Source organism: Plectropomus leopardus, chromosome 18 (assembly GCF_026936395.1).
Source record: "Plectropomus leopardus strain MGB_pleo_1.0 chromosome 18, ASM2693639v1, whole genome shotgun sequence".
Taxonomy (NCBI): domain Eukaryota; kingdom Metazoa; phylum Chordata; class Actinopteri; order Perciformes; family Serranidae; genus Plectropomus; species Plectropomus leopardus.
The window spans coordinates 3,308,610-3,326,148 of record NC_142193.1 but is presented as its reverse complement, the minus strand read 5'-3'; the positions used below and the strand labels follow the sequence as shown (position 1 = coordinate 3,326,148).

Sequence of the window (17,539 nt, the reverse complement as noted above, 5' to 3'; positions counted from 1 at the left end):
TGTTAGATATTATTTGCACTGTTGCATTAGGATACGTACAGTTATGGCTAAAAACCACAACAGAGATGAATCAGTTTGCTGATTTTAATAATCTCCACAATTGAAATCAATTGCCAACTGTCTACCTGGAAGGGATCGTTGTTAGTGTGGCAACAGAGTGATTCGGTTTATAATCAAATTGATAATGAATTTTACTGCAGCAGACCACTTAAGGTCCTGACACAAATGGAACAACGCTTTCGAGCTAGTTCAGGCAGACAACTTAAGCTGCACCAATATACACGTGACACGCCTCATGCTCTGCGATCATTTACCAAATGCACCCTGTCAATATGGCGGTCTATTTAAACTACAGAAATCTCCCATGTCTTCCCCTGCCTGTCATCCCACCGCTGCCCTGCATAGTACTGCTGATCTACAACTACTGATCTTTTTAGCCCCGCTGCCACACCAGCATCCACCTGGTGGCTCCGACAGGGGGTTCAAGATGTTTCGCCCATCACTCCCCAGTATCTCTATGTAAACATATCTGCAGGGAGTGATGAGGTTGAAGCCTAGATGCCAAACTCTAACCATGTAGAGAATTCATTTGCTGTTTATCGATGACTTAGCTGATCTTACTTTGTTTAGGAACATTTGTATCTCAGGAACTTAATTCATCCAGCTTGGACACAATTCAATAGTATCCATAAGAAAAGAATTTAAGATAAGGATGCTGAAATTTATATTGCTTTTGGTTTTACACAGGACACAGACAGCAGTCTCCTGGATAAAAGTCTGGTGTTTGTTTGACCTGTCCACCTTGCCACCCACCCATTTTAAGCAGAATTTACTACCATTTTAGAGCCACGACCAAAGATATCACCATATTTCTGTCATGATTGGTTATCTTTCATCTGGGGCATCCCAAAATCACAGTGTATATCGAGCTTTACACTTCTGACTTCCTCCTTTGGTCATGTCAGAATTGCTGCAGCCACTAGAGGTCACTGCCTAGCAAAAACTTATCAGTCTTATTAATAAAGACAGAATCAGTAAGAAGATCCTCTGAGTCTGGAGGACAGAATCATATTTTATATTCTCTGGAGAGAGGAAATGTAGGTGAGGGCATTAAAGGGGATTCCCCTGTCCCCATACTTATGATGACTCAGCATTGTCACAAGTTTAGAAAGATAAAGAAAATAAGCTAAACAGGGACCGTTCAATGTTCATTATTTACATGGATTTTTAGCTGCAACACGCTGCTAGGCCAGGTCACTTGGACAGAGGGTCAACAAAAAAATGTAGCGGTACAATTTTACTGTAGGTCACAAAAACTCAATAAGTCTAACAACTCAGTTAATTTGCCATTTCAAAGTGCTGTCAGGGATTAGAGGAGCATAGTTTTATCTAATGTTTATGCATCACTGATTCTGTAAACGACTCATAAATTAAAGTTCTGGTATAAAAGTATAACGGTGACCCGAAGCGTCACACATGTATATAAGCCAGCTGGTTCGCCAACAAGTTGAATTTATCTGTGTAACTTAATTTGGAAAGCTAGTGCTATACTGCCCTGATAAATTTGACTTGCAGGACTCCACATCTTCCAGACTTCTAGAACACAGGTGACAAATGAGAATTTAGCATGACCCAATACCAAATACTGTATAAAAGAAGGATGTAGCTATTGTGACATCATCCATTGGTTTAAGGCTTTTTTGTTTTTTCAGCGCGAGAAGTGGCCATCTTTGGACAAGACGGTGGATCTGACACACAGACTGTTGAGACGCACTGCAGACAGCCTCTCTCTCAAAGAAGCCCCAACCTTAAATATCGTAACTTTGGTCATTAATAAAATGTAAAACAGTGTTAAATATATTTTATAAAAATAAAAAAGAAATCTCCCCTTGTTCGTCCCATGTTGAAAATAGCTATAGAAACCCAAACCTTTTTTTGCCCCAGGCTGTAAACATGTTTATTTCTGTTAGGCGTTTTAAAAAGGGGGTCTGTTGGGATTGACTTAATACACATGTATTAAGTATGACAATCAGACCTTGGTTGAAAGAAAAAAAGAATTTCCATTTAAATGTGCCATGTTTGTATGACTTTATCCTGATAAGATTCAGAATTTTTTTTCAAATCACTGTATTATAGCAGAACAAAAACTCCAGCACACTGTACGCCTCACTTACGATCAAGAGCGAATTTTAATAACAAACCTTTCAGTAGAAAGACCTTCATTATTATATTTAGAAGACAATAAGCGAGATTATCTTAAATAGGTTGGTTGACCCATGTAGACCAATAAGGTTACACTACAAGCTGACATCATCTCATCCATATTACCATCAAAAACACATGGACCAACTGAATCAGCTACTGACTGAAAGAAACAGACAGTTATATATATTTCATCCACAGTTTGCCCGTGTGCATGTGCTCCAAGTTTCAGTCCCCAATTTTCCACTGACTCCAATGACTTTCTCTGACTGTGCTCATTTGTCAGTTATGTAAGCACATACATAACATCTCTCTCCCTCTCCCAAACACACACAAACGAACAAGAACACAGTGCTTTAGTGGACTCAGTGATGCGTACCAAGGTCACAGCAGGGACCAGCTCCCTGTCTGGGAGGGCTGCTGATATCGCCCCCTGCAGGAAGAAAAGGAAACAGCTTCTCTGTCTGCGCTCCAGGGGGAGGAGCAGGAAGGAGTCAGTGAATGAAAAGTTAAGGATGGTAAAGTGCGCCCCCTTTTTAGTCCTATTGTTTAGGCCAGTTGAATCTTTTTTTTCAACTTTTTAGTAAAATACATGGATAATAGGATATTTGCCATTTGTAGAAAATGTATGCTTTGGGAGTAGATGTGCCATATTCAGACAACTATATTTATATTTATAATAACTTAATTTTCAAAATTATGTTACAGATTTTTTCCCTTGTTACAGATTTTTTTCCCTTTTTTAGCACCACCTCTTTACTGTCCTTATTTGTTTTCTCATTTTTCTTTTTGCCAATTTTCCATTATTTTTGTTGTTACTTTTTACTTATTTCTTGCATTTCTTGAATTGTTCTTGTTGCCTATTACTTCCTCACCATATTTTGATAGAAATTAGGTCAATTTGCTCTGGTTTCAAAGGGCTAATACATTGACTGTTTTCTTTTTACCACATAAATCTGTGGATTACTGGTGCAATAAATGTACTATGTGTCATCCCGGTTAAATAAACAATACAATAAATAAATCATATAATTAAGGTACTGAAAGAGACAAAGACACAAACAGGATCAGACTGCAATCTACAACAGAATAGTTATGAGGCACGTGTGCATTATCAGAATGTGCCTGATTTCATCTGATGTCAAATTAACAAAGTCTTCAATCTAGAATATTAACCCCCCCGCCACCAAAAAAACCCAAAAAAATCCTTAAAATTATAATTATGTAAAAGGATTTTGAATATATAATTTCTATAATTCAGATATCATCATAATAATAATAATAATAATAATAATAATAATAATAATAATAATAATAATAATAATAATAATAATAATAATAAAAACTAGAAAAACAGTTCTCTGGAAATTTTCCCCTAGCTTTTAAAAATATATTCTGAACAAACAATTTTTTTGCAACTTTTCCCCATGTTTTCTTTTTTAGCTGTCTTTTTTAAGAAATTGGTTTGGGGTTCAGTTGAAAGGTTCAAAAAATGAAAAACACTTTTGCCAACTACCTGGCTCAGTTATTACTGCACTAACACAGCACAGCTTGCAGTGAGGATGGTAACTTAAATATTTATTATTGGAGTCAACACACACAAAATCTTCTCATCATTTCCTTGACGACATCAGTCAGTTACAGTAGTAGAACAATCATGATATTCAGGCATGCACGAACAAGGACGCATAGATGTAGAGTGGCATTTTTTAATGTGAAAAAATATATAAGGCATATTTAAGCTCGTATATGAACTATTTTGATTTACATGACAGAGCTGTTATTACATAATTCACACATTGTGCACTGTAGGTTGGTGTGGATGTCTCAGCCTCTGAGGAAAGCTTAACACGAGCAGTCAGTAACACAGATTTATCTCCCTTAATAAAGTCATGTCACTTTGACTCATCAGTGGAGTCTAGTCTCTTCCGTGACTCAGTCTGCAGCCTTTACGCCACATTATCATCACACATGAGCCAGCTTCAGGAAAAAGCAGAGTGGATTTTTTTATTTTTTACATTTGAGTGGCTGTGAGACGAACAGCACATCTGACACCGGTGGAAAGCACGGGGGGATAAATCCATCCATAATGAATGGAGCACAGGCACATCCTCACAGCTCCCATCACCATCTCTCAGGAGATAGTGACGGTCTCGCAGGCAGGGTGCAGGGATGGTGATGATAATGGTGTATGTGTTATCAGATTATTATATATATATAGTATATATATAATCTATATAAATCGTATCATCTTTTTTCTCTCTCTGTCCTGTTTTCCATCATTACGCCAGGTCTCCTGATGGCCTCACAGTGTTAATGGGAGGTGGTGGGGAATTTTCTCTGTTTATATACACATTCATCTTAAGGGTAATAAAATTAGTTCCCTCCCACATGGTATTAGTGTGAATAGATGGATATGTTGTGTCACAAAGGAGAATGTGCATGGTTTGTTTTATGCCATGTACTGTGTCACTGTAGCCCATTTTATGCTGCATGTTTGAGGCGGGAATATCGGGCTGTTATGCCACCTCACTGTTCTGTATAAAAGGTACGATTGAGTGATGGGGAGATGGCATGTCATCCAAAAAAATTATAAAAACATCATAGTAGAGTATGCTGTCAAAAAACCCCCCAAAAAACAAAACATTAATATATCATGGTATAGTATGTTTTTTTTTTTTTAAAAAAAATGACAAAAACATCATAGTTTGTATGGCTTCCTAAAAATGATAAAACTAGTATAGCATGTAGTCTGAAACATGATGAAAACCAAAGAAAATAGTATGTTGTCTGGAAAATGATAAAAACATCAGAGAATGTGTCAATCATAAAATGACAACAGCATCATAGTTTTTATGCTATTCAAAAACATCATAAAATCAATCTGCTACACTGTCCAAAAAGTGAATAAAAGTCATAGAATGTATGTAGTTTAAAAAAAAAAAGATGTCATTCAAAAACTGATGCAAAAAAAAGCTTAAAATGTCATAGTAAAGTATGTCTTCAAAAAATAATAATAAAGGCATAGTATAATATGTTGTCCAAAACATAATGAAAATGTCACAGTATAGTATGTCATTTACAAAAATGATTAAAACTTCATAGTAAGGTATGTGTTAAAAAACTGGAAAAAAGTTCATAGTTAAGTATGTTGCTCAAAAAATGTTAAAAACATCATAGTATAGTATGTTGTCCTTGTTAGTATGTTGCCCATAGTATAGTATGTTGATTAAAAAAGTCACATTAAAATATATTTGACAGATTATGGAGGGAGCTTGTGGTCCAAATAAGAGGTGAAAATGTCACAGGCAATGATGAAGGGCAAAAAGTGACCAATGAGTGTCTGCTGGTGATGTGGACGGGGACACTGAGAGGTTGGACAACAGTGTTATCACTCCACAAGGTGGAGCTGGTGGGACATTCCAGAATTGGAGGACAAATTAAGCATCAAAACATGTGAAAAATGTCCCTGTTTTGTAATTTTCTGTCATGTTTTGTGAGACAATGGGTTATGAGGTATCGACAATTTGTTTAGTCCAGCTCAGGCATAAATGGTGCACTTTTTTATGATTTTCTTTTGTTATGGATTATGCTTGATGCAACCCTGTTACCAATACACAGGAATCTGAAAAAGTGCATTCTGTGACCTTGTTTCAAATGTATTCTTTACCACAACTGAAAAAGTCACATTCATGTTGAATCCTCACTATTAACCCTTTGAAACCAGAGCAAATTGGTTTTATTTCTTTCAAAAACATGAGAAGGCAACAAGCAACTTAACAAGACATAGTCCAAAAATAAGCAAGAAATTAGTAAAAAAGTTTTTAAAAAATTAAAATCCCTGAAAATATGTAAAAAAAAAAACAACAAAAAAAACCCAAATAAATATTTTTTAAAGAATACCCAGAAAAAAAAATTACAATTGGTTCAAATAAAAAAAAGTATTTATTGCTGCTGAAGCACACTATTTGCTGGTCAGTTTCATGTCTTCCTATGGATACACAGATAAACCAGTCATAGAAAACCGTAGAGGCTTGGCTCTCTTTCCCCTGCCCCTTTATTTCACAAGTGGGAAGACATGGATGAAAATGAAAACACAAGTTTGTTCCCCCCCAAAAAATTCAACATCGATATTATTTTACCTGACAAAAGATATGGTTGACACAGATTAAAATCTGTTCAAAAAGGTACTTTGGCCTAAATGTTCTGTAATCCTTTTTTTTTTTATTTTAGGGCTATATTGTTAGATTGGGAAATTAGCTTGGTTGTACTGTTCAGTACAAAAAATCATGGTGATTTTTTTGCCTCTGCCCGGGACACAGACCTGAAGGAAGCTGGAGAGGACTCACTGTAGCAGTGACAAACTGCTGGTGGTAAAATTTTGGAGTCATGAAGGACATAAAGAGGAGGCAGACAGACAGACAAGATGACTGAAAAACATTTTTAATTTTCTTTTATCTTCAGTCATTTAAAACATTCCAGTCTTACATCAGATTTGATGATATTTAACAAACAAAGCCTAAATACAAAAAAGAAATGAAATGAATTTGGCAAATGAATGAGCAGTGAGCCAGCCTGAATGTATGACTGATTCTTCTCTCACATCCTGGAGAACTCTCTCCTGACCAGAGCCCTGCTCACCTCCGACACAGAACGACAACCTGCACACGCACGCACGCACACACGCACATGCACACACACACACACACACACACACACACACACACACACACACACAGAAAAATAGTTGATAAGTGGGTATTTACACAAAGTAAATGCCATGTGTGTGTGTGTCTTACCTGACAGGGCCATAGCCAGTCGCAGCTCCTCCTTTAGCAGTTCCAGAACCTCAGTAACTCCCTGCTCCCCCTGTGAATAAGAACACACACACACACACACATACACACAAACACGTTTGCTAAGCCGTCTGCCATGTTAGAGAGTACTTTGTAAATCACACTTACAGAATCTGAACTGAAATCTGACTACCAAAATTTGATGTCCAAAAACACACATAAAAAAACAAAAAACAAAAAAACCCCATAATAATAATAAATAATGTCCATTTGAAGTTTGTTTTTTTTAAAGAAAATGCATAATGTTATTCTTTTTATTATTGTCATTGTTATTATTATTTTAAATCAGAATTAATTTTCACTCTTGCATGCAAAAAATTGAAATAATAATTCTAGAGCTTGTGGCGGCACACAGATTGTAACACTTCATGACATCAGAGTGGTTGGGGGTTGGGCTCTGTGATTACGACCAATGAGACTGCAGATGAGTGCAGAACTTCACCTGGCAGGCGAGGCCCCACAGCACCGGTCGACCAATGAACACAGCCTTGGCTCCCAGAGCTAAGGCCTTCAGGACGTCTGTCCCTCGCCGCACTCCTCCGTCCATGTAGACATCACAGCGTCCCTGCACAGCTTTCACCACCTCCTCCAACACATCCAGCTACACACACAAACACACACACACACACATTTACTTTACTGCGTATATATATTGTCAAATTAAGTAAAAGTTACTATGTTCAAAAATAAAATCACTTATAATCAGCATCTCTGTATCCATGGCCTTCTGTTTCATATTCCTGTGTGTCCAAAAACTGCGAGAAAATAGATTTTTTAAATTTTTTTATTTAACCTTTATTTAACCAGATAAGAAGCCCACTGAGATCAAGATCTCTTTTATAAGGGTGACCTGGCCAAGAGGTCAGCAGCACATGCTATGATAAACAAATATAAACAGACAAAAAAAAAAAAAAAAGTTAAGACACACACCTATTTTAAAAGTGCAAACTAGCTCACAATTTCAAGTGCAGGAGTTTTAGACACAAACGGCAGTTTAAAAACACAGGCACTGTTCAATAGTCTTGCATTGTCTATTTTTTAGGACAGAACAAAAGGCTCCAAATGAAACAAGTTTTGACAGTTTCAGTTCAGTGTGGAGAGTATTCCACACAGAGGGGACCGCATAAGTGAACGCTCCAATTCAGTTCTCACACGAGGAACAGACAGATGAAAAACGTTACAAGAACGCAAGGCATAGTGGGTTTTAGTTCTTTGAAGAAAAGCACATAAATACGTAGGAACTAAGCCAAGAAGAGCCTTGTATATCAGAGTCCGTCAGTGTGTAGACCTGCATACAGTCAGATTTAACGTACAGGTCACAATGATGAGTGAGGCGACTATAACAAAGTGACAAACCTCAAGGCACAGAATCAGAATCAGAAATACTTTATTGATCCCAGAGGGGAAACTGCCTACAATGACAGTATTCAAGGACTGTAGGCAGTTGGAGGAAGAATTCATATACAGCACATCACCATTATCCAGTAAAGGAAGAAAAGTTGCAGTTACAAGAAGTTTCCTTGCACTGAGGGAGAAGCAGGATTTATTTCTGTAATAAAAACCAAACTTCACCCTGAACTTGGTTACCAGGTGTGTGCTATGCACTTTGAATGAAAGCTCACGATCAATGAGAAAACCCAAGTACTTACAATTTGAAACAATTTCTATAGGTTTACCTTGGGATGTTAAAAAAGATGGGGTATTCCCAGGTCACTGACTTGAGTTAGCGAAAACCATCAGTTTGGTTTTTATCTGCATTTAAAACCAACGTAAGTGTTTGCAGACGATACTGAACCACATTAAAAGCAGATTGTAAAAACTCCTGAGTAATCGATGTTGAACAGCAATAAATAATAGTATCGTCTGCATAAAAGTGATACATGACATTTGACAAATTATCACACAGGTTGTTAATATAAATGGAGAGATAAGATGGGTCCTAAGACTGATCCTTAGGGAACACCTTTAGAAACCTCCAAAAAAGAAGAGGTGGATCCAGCCACCTGAACACACTGTGTTCTGTTCAATAGATAAATGGCAAACCGGGTAGCTGCTTGTTTAGATATGCCAGTCTGATGCAGGACATTTATTAACAAACTGTGATCTACAGTGTCAAATGCCATTTACAGTCCAGAGTCTCAATAGCTGTAACTGTGCTGTGCTGCTTTCTAAAACCAGACTGTAATGCAGGTTGTCAAGTTATTTGAATCTAAAAAATCTTTCAATTGATCGCTAACTATCCTTTCAAAAACTTTTGCTAAAATACACAATTTTGAAATTGGTCTGTAGTTATTTACATCAGAGCGTTCACCCCCTTTTAACAGGGGGAGAACTAAAGCAGATTTCCAGACTTTTGGAATTTTATTGCTGGTGAGACTTAGATTAAAAATGTAAGATAGAGGCTCAGCAATAAAATCAGCAGCTATTTTAAGACAGGTGGGAATTTTATCACGACCAGCTGATTTGCTGGTGCAGTTTCTCCAAAACACTCTGAATGTCGGAGGCAGACAGGTTTAAAAGGAAAAGTGCAATCGAAGGGTCTGCTCACAGTCAGTGGGGCTAAAGGAGCATTTTCACTCGTTGAGTCAGACTTAAAATCAGGGTGTAAGGAATCAAATAAAAAGCCTGCAGAAATAAAATGTCCGTTAAAATTCAGCATAACTGTTTTGTCAGTCAGGGTGTGAGAATCTTTAATTAAAAAGTTTGGAAGATCACTTGCTAACACCTGGCCAGAGGAAGATTTTATGACATTCCAAAATTTCTTTGGGTCATTAAGCTTCTTGGAAGACTCAGAGAGAAAAAATTCAGATTTGGTTCTCTTAATTAAAGATGTACATTTTTTTACGAAGTTGTCGAAAATGAAGCGAGTCTGACTCCGTCTCAGTTTTTCTCTCCCTTGCCCATGAAACATCTCTTTGTCTAAGGAGATTACCAATCTCTGGAGAAAACCAGGGATTGTTTCACCCCTTTACTCTAAATTTACGAAGTGGAGCATGTTTGTTTATCAAAAACAGGAATTCATCATAAAAGTATTTCCATGCCAGCTCCACATCATCAAAGGGAGAGTCTGCTCCACTCAAAGGAGGCCAAGTCGTGAAGAAAACCTTGATCATTAAAATTATTAAAATCTCTTTTTATCTAGTAGTCGAGGCTTAGACTTAGGCAGTTTGGTGTTTCTAAAAGCTGCACTGACACAACGATCACTCAAATCATTAGCAAAAACCCCTACATCGGTGTACTTGTAAGGAACATTTGTTAGGTCAAGCAACGACGACCTTGTGGGATTTTTAGAGTATCAATTAGTTGTGTAAGGTTTAAGGAGTCACAGATAGATTTAAGATTATCTGATGAGCCTATGAGAGTGATGTTATGCCCCTGAGTGAATTCAAGCTTCAAGGTAAGAAGTTCGTATTGCTTACAGATGGACATGGAGGACAGGGGGATAACATGGAATTTATTTTTTATATAAATAGCCACGCCTCTACCTTCCCTACAGCGATCACAACAGAAGACATTATAACCTTTGAGATATCCTTGTCAGAGACTGCTTTGTAAAGCCATGTTTCAGACAAAATAAGAATGTCCGTGTCGCTTGACTGGATCCATATTTTAACGAAATCCAGTTTTGGGAGGAGGTTCCGAACAATCACATGAATTATGCCGAGGCCTGATCTGGCTCTAAAATCATCAGGAGTACCAATATTATTTAGAGCAGGGCCTGGATTGGGCTGAACATTGCCTGATAGTAAAAGTAAAAGCAAGATAAAACATTTTCGCTTTATATTAAAAGATGACACAGTGTTTTCATTATTGGGCTTGACAAGTTCAATAAGTGTGGTTTCTGTGGGAGTAAAAAAGTTTTTTAAAAACATGAGTGCACAAAGATACCTTTGTCTGATGTGGTTTTAAATGGACTCTGGTGGGTTTGGTGATAGTGATTGCTTGGCTGTTTCTGGTGAAACAAAAGGATCTAAGACCTGGTTCAGAGGTGAGTCTCTGGTGATATGATCACAACTGGTTAGCTCTAAATACAGATCTGAGCCAAGACGCATTTCCAGTCCAACCACACACTGTGTATTTGGCATGTTGTGATGTGGCATTACTTTTTTAACATATTATACTATACATATTGCCATATTATAACTTTTTTTTTTAGTTATTTCAACAAACTATACTATGACTTTTTTCGACATATTCTACTGTAAAACTTTATTCAGTTTTTTTTAGTTTGTAAAAAAGTCATAATTTGCAAAAAAAATATGTATATATATATATATATATATATATCATAGCATGTTTTAAAAACTAAAAAATACAAAAAACATCATACCATAGTATGTCTTAAAAAGCAAAAAATGTCATAAAATAGTATATTACAAAAACTTGGAAAAAAAAAAGTTGTGGTATGCTAATGCTTGTATAGTATGTGATAAATACTTCAAGAACAACAAACACGCACACACACATACGAACCGTGGCAGGAACTCCATCCAGTTGTCGAGCTCCGTGATTGGACACCAGGATGCCGTCAACACCGTAGTTTAGAGCTTGGACAGCATCCTCACCTGAACACACACACACACAAACACACACACACACACACACACACACACACGCAAAGAAACAAATAAAGAGTTGTTGGTTGATTGTGATTTTGGTTTTAATATTTTACATTAGACATTAGATATGTCGGCATAGCTGATAATTGGCAAGCTAGAAGTGAGGCCCTGGTGACATAACTGAGCTTTTACCAACAACTATACAACACTGACTTTAATCAGTGGGGTAAACAAAAGGTGTGTGTGTGTGTGTGTGTTTGTGTGCGCACGCACATACCATTAAGTACTCCTTTCACAATCACAGGAAGGCGCGTGTGTTTTTTCAGCCATGTGATGTCATCCCAGCACAGAGTGGGGTCTATTGCTTTTGCAACATAAACCGCCAGACCACTGTCGTTGCCATAGTTTCCCTCAGAGAACGCCAGGGAGGCTGATGAGAAGTTAGACATGCTGGACACACACACACACACACACACACACACACAAACACACACACACACACACACACACACACACACACAGAGGTGATTTAGCATGGGGCACACTCTGTGGTTTCCATGGTGGAATTTGGGAATTTGTTATTTCCCCGTGTTGTTTCTGGTTCCTACCTGAGGTGCGAGGGCAGTTTAAAGCGGTTGCGCATGTCGTCCCATCTCCTCCCCAGGTATGGCGTGTCCACGGTAACAAAGATGGCCTTGTAGCCCGCCTCCTCTGCCCGGCGGACCAATGACAGTGTGAGCTCTCGGTCTTTGTAGATGTAGAGCTGCAGCCACAGGACGCCGCCTGCCGAGGTGGTCATTGCTGACATCACTTCCTCTATGGTGGAGGTGGCCCAGGAGCTCAGCATCATCCCTGTCCCCACTGCTCGGCATGCTGGGTAGACACATAATATTTCTGGTGTTAATGGTGCTTTCTGGAGTAGTTAAAAAAAGGAGCTGCAAGGAGCTAACTTAAGATAGATTCTATCTAGAATCTTATCAAATCTTGAACATGAATCCTTCCACAGATCTAGATGACTCAGATAACTTCCACTGTAAAATCTGAATTATTCTCTCAATTATTTTCATATTCTAGTCACTGTTATGTCTGTGCAAGTTCAATTCTATATTATGTTGCGTGCATGACGCTAATTCGACATTATTCAATACTGTCTTGTCTTTCTATTTAATGATATAATCAAAAGATGCTGTTATGCTATTAAAATTAGTTTCGTTCTGTCTTCTCAAGTTACACTCTGTGTTCACAGTGTTTGTGTCTGACAGAAAACTATTTTGATAATTGTCATAAGTATATATTTTCTATATTGTTTTACAGAATTGTGTGTGTGTGTACCTCTCGCTGTAGCTGTCTCTCCATCAGGATGAGCCATCCTCTGCATGGCTGTAGCTGCAACACAGAGCGGCATGCTAAGCTTCTGTCCCAGCACGGAGACAGAGAGATCCACTGAGGACACATTCCTCAACACCCGCGGGACAAGATACCACCTGCACACACACACACACACACACACACACACACACACACACACACACACACACACACACACACACACACACACACACACACACACACACACACACACACACACACACACACACACACACACACACACAGTGGAACAACAATAAACCAAACTTGGCATGAGGGTTAGGAGATACTGACTGAATTTTGGGTGAACTATCTCTTTAAGTTTCACGGGGTTGATTGTGTTGAATGGAGCAGAAATCATCCTAACTTTCTGTGTTATTAACTAAAGTCTGCAGTGTGGAGAGAAGCTGTATTCTATTTGCTTTATCATATTTTCGTGTATTCATGCTGTACGAGTGGTTCCTGCTGCATCTGTTCAGTGTTTTACATCTGCAGTGACACTGTGGGAACACCGTGAGTATTTAACAGCTGGGGACCAAACCGTCTTGTGTGGAAAAAGTTGGTTTTAATCCTTTGAAACCTGGATCAGCATCAGTTTTCTAGTGCCGCGTTCAGACAACTTCCCCAAGGTCTTTAACCCTTTGAAAACTGAGCAAATTGGATCAATCTCTTAAAAAAAGAGAGGAAGGCAAAAGGCAATGACCAATTTCCCACAAAATGTAAGAAATTAGTAAAAAAAAAAAAAAAAGTTTAAAAGTAACTTGTTGGGAAAAAAATAAATGGGAAAGATGTCCAGACAACTTTAGTTTTTAGAATCATATATTTAAAATGCTGTTTTAGAACAAAAAAAAGTTTATTTTAACCTTTTGGGTTTACTTTTTTAAATTAAATTTAAAAGTATTTTTTATTTATTTATTTTGAACAAATTTCTTGCGATTTGTCTTGTTACATTTTTTTAATAAATCAAACCAATTTGCACAGATTTTAAATGGTTAACCCCCATCAGTGTTGAGGTGGGTTGTGAGCTGGGTTTGTAAATGGTTTGCCTTTTATTCTCATCAAACAAGAAGTCGTGATTTACATCAGTGATGTGTGATATGTTTGCTGAACCAATGGAATTGTAATCATAAAGCTCAACGCACGCACGCACGCACGCACGCACGCACGCACGCACGCGCACGCACGCAAGACGCACGCACGCACGCACGCACGCACGCACGCACGCACGCACACACACACACACACACACACACACACACACACACACACACACACACACACACACACACACTCTGCAGTTTGCCATGAGCCATAAAAGTTATCAAAACTGTAATCAAAGCTTTGATCTCACAGCAGAGTCATTAAAACAGTTTGTTTTGTCTGTGTAGGAGACGGTCAGGCTCGGACACTGTGGGACTCTGGACTTGCTGCACAGTTGATGAGTGAAAATCCTGAGCAGAGATCTGTAATCATTAACCTGCAGGACGATTCATCTGCCCTGACCTTTTTTTATTAACTCTTTGAAACCTGGATTGACATCACTTTTCTTGTTGCTGCACTCAGATGCTGTTTACAGATATTTACACCTCTGAACCCCAAGCACAATGGTGCGATTTCTCTCAACAAAAAGGCCACTTGGAAAGAAATGTCCTGCAAATTGAACAGAATTAGTTCATTTAGAAATATATTATTTATTATTGTACTTTTATTTTAGGAAAAAAATGTCCAGAGAACTACATTGATAAACATGATAGTTTTACATTATAAATTATCATACAGAATTGTCTTAATATTGAAGCAGTTTTTACGTCATTTCCTTGTTTGGCTGAAATGGCCTTGAAAAAAGTGCTAAAATTGTACGTTTTAAGTTTAAACGTAGTTTGTTTTAAACATAGTTTAAACGCCTTTCTAAACATAGCTTAAAACAAAATAATAATTTAAACATAGTTTAACACAAAAGACAAATACCTTTTCAGAATTATTTTTCAAATAGTTTTCTGTCTTTTTTTTCTTTTACTAATTTTCAGTTCATTTTCTTGTCACCTTTTCCCAATTTCTTGCAATTTGCAGGACATTTCTTGCCAAATTGCTTATTGCCATTTTAGCCGTGTTTTTAAATAAAATCAAACTCATTTTAAAAGGATTAAACTCTTGTGAAAGGCGTCCAAACGTAACACAAGAAACTGATCTCCATACAGGTTTTGAAGGGTTAATCGGGACTCGGGGGTGGGGTGGGGGGGGGGCTCAGCTCAGCTGACATGGCTAAAGACGGGTTATGAAGGCCGGAGCAAAGCCAGAGGATTGTGGGTAATGTGGTCACACACATTTATATACACATGCAAACACTCTTAGAAACAAAGGTTCCAATAGAGTTCTTCCTGGAGGACTGAAGATCTACCCAGAACCATTTGTTTCTGAAGAACCTTTGTCTGAAGAAAGGGTTCTTTAAGGATTTTTTTTAGGACTAAAGGCCTTTGCACACCGAGTCTGTTTTCTTTCGGATTTATTTTTTTTAATCATCCAAAATAAAACCTTGACACGCGGAAGCACACTGAGTGCGCTGCATTTTATTGTTCTGTTTGTTGTGAAAATTTGCAACATAAGACAAAATAAAAATACCTATTTTTTCCCTAGCTCCTCTCCACTGGAGATCTGTCTGTCTCCACCCTGTCCCTGTGTCTCGTATTCGGCTGTCCTCTCTCTGTCTCATCACTAGATGGGTTTCCATTAACCCTCAAATTGTGAAAAATGAAATTGAAAATATACAATACGTCAATTTCGGGAAAAAAAAAAATGCAATGGAAACACTCTTTTTGTCTTTTCTAGGTCACATGATGCTATGGCTCTGAGCTTGTCAGTAGGAACTGGCTCCCTCATGATGCAGCAGGAGCTACAAGAGCTGTTATTGCATTGTAATAATTCTGTAACATCATTATAAATATGCAATAATTATAATCGGAAAATTGTTTATTTCGCTAGCTTCTCTTTTTTTCCCCAATAATATTTCCCATAGCTTAAAAAAATAAATAAATCTAAATCTTCTTATATCTGGCAATTTATGGAACAATTACCTCATTTCCTTCTTTCTCGTGCTTTTGAAAGACACTGCACCAATGTGCTCAGAGTTCAAAGTTGAAATACTCGTGAAAAGCATTAAAGAAGAAAAGTGATGTCACTGCAGGTTTCTAAGGGTTAAGACCTGCGCACACTCTGCTTACACCATATCCCAAATAAATCCCAACATTATCTGATTGCTTTTTTTGTACTTTTTTGGGTCTTTTTATGCATCAGGTCTGAGGCTCAGTGCTGTTTGGTGGAACCTTGTGCTAAAACAGTATGTCCTACAGAACTTCTTAATGTGTGTGTGTGTGTGTGTGTGTGTGTGTGTGTGTGTGTGTGTGTGTGTGTGTGTGTGTGTGTGTGTGTGTGTGTGTGTGGGTGTGTGTGTGTGGGTGTGTGTGTGTGTGTGTGTGTGTGTGTGTGTAGTACCTTTTAAACGCAGCCACATTGTCAGCCAGTGTGTGTTGCTCATCAGCTCCTGAGCGGTAGTAATCATACACAGCTTTGGGAAGAACTTTCTTGGCTTCCCTCTCAAAGTCCTCGACACACACACGCTGCCCCGACATGTCCGTCCACTCTGGTGTGTCTCAGCGTCTGTCCCTGGGACACACTGTGACACACTGTGAGACACAGACAGTGTGACAGGCAGCGCAGGACGAGCTGGGATCAGCAGAGCTGCTGGAATCATTAACCTGCGGGAGCGTCTGCCTCTGATCAGGACTCCTGAGGGGTTTCTGCTCTCACCTGTTTACACAAGATAAAGTGCAGTTATGAACAAACCCAGAGGATTGTGGGTATTGTGGACCTTTGCATAAAGCATGTGGTCAGATCTTACCTGTTTATGAGACAGAATCCTCGTTGCTCATGTATTCATTTCACATGCAGTACAAAGTGCTGTGTAATGTTTCAGCAGAAATAAAAGCTGTGTCAGAGTCCGAGTTAACCCTTTGAAACCTGAGCAAATAGGTTTGATTTTGTCCAAAAATACTGGAAGGTGGCAATGAGCAACTCAAGAAGAAATGGCCCAAAAATTAGCAACAAAACTGTAAAAAGATAAAGAAAGGTATCTAAAAAACAAAAAAAGAAAAATAAAACATGAAAAAAGTGGGCGGGGAGTTAAACAACAAAACAAAAAAACTATAGCAAAACAAGGAAATGACAAAAAAAACTGCTTAGACATTATGACAATTCTGTAAAACTATTTAAAATATATAATTAAAACTTCACAAGAACTTCATAGTGCTAGAAAACAACCTGAAAATCAGCAAAAACAAATAACCAAAACACAAACACACACACAAAAAACAGGAAAGTAAAACAACAAAAACAACAGCAACAGAACAATTATCAATATAGTTCTCTTGACATTTTTCCATAACCTTTAAAAAATATTTTTTTTAATGTAAGGATTCTGTGCAATTTGCTAATTGTCTTTTTTCCACTGTTTTTGTACATATAACTTTTCTTAGTTTTGTGTGTTTTTACTAATTTTCA

At 37.9% G+C, this 17,539-nt stretch overlaps 1 protein-coding gene across 1 annotated transcript; it reads right to left on the bottom strand.

Moving 5' to 3' along the window:
* Window positions 1–6,629: 6,629 nt before the first annotated feature.
* hao1 (hydroxyacid oxidase (glycolate oxidase) 1) lies at window positions 6,630–16,773 on the bottom strand. Its single transcript, XM_042505561.2, has 8 exons — window positions 16,475–16,773; window positions 12,950–13,101; window positions 12,226–12,490; window positions 11,895–12,067; window positions 11,532–11,623; window positions 7,501–7,659; window positions 7,002–7,071; window positions 6,630–6,863 (listed from the first exon to the last, which is right to left on the bottom strand). The coding sequence occupies exons 1-8, from the start codon at window positions 16,609–16,611 to the stop codon at window positions 6,802–6,804; spliced, it is 1,110 nt and encodes a 369-aa protein (XP_042361495.2). The 5' UTR covers window positions 16,612–16,773; the 3' UTR covers window positions 6,630–6,801.
* Window positions 16,774–17,539: the final 766 nt, after the last annotated feature.

What these genes read in the sequence shown, in the direction of transcription:
- hao1 (XM_042505561.2), bottom strand. Translation starts at nt 16,611, where the DNA reads ATGTCGGGGCAGCGTGTGTGTGTCGAGGACTTTGAGAGGGAAGCCAAG. An exon ending in AGAGACAGCTACAGCGAGAG is followed by an intron (nt 12,491 to 12,949) that starts GTACACACACAC and finishes GTGTCTACCCAG; the next exon opens with CATGCCGAGCAGTGGGGACA. An exon ending in TGTGGGGCCTCGCCTGCCAG is followed by an intron (nt 7,072 to 7,500) that starts GTGAAGTTCTGC and finishes TCTTATTCACAG; the next exon opens with GGGGAGCAGGGAGTTACTGA.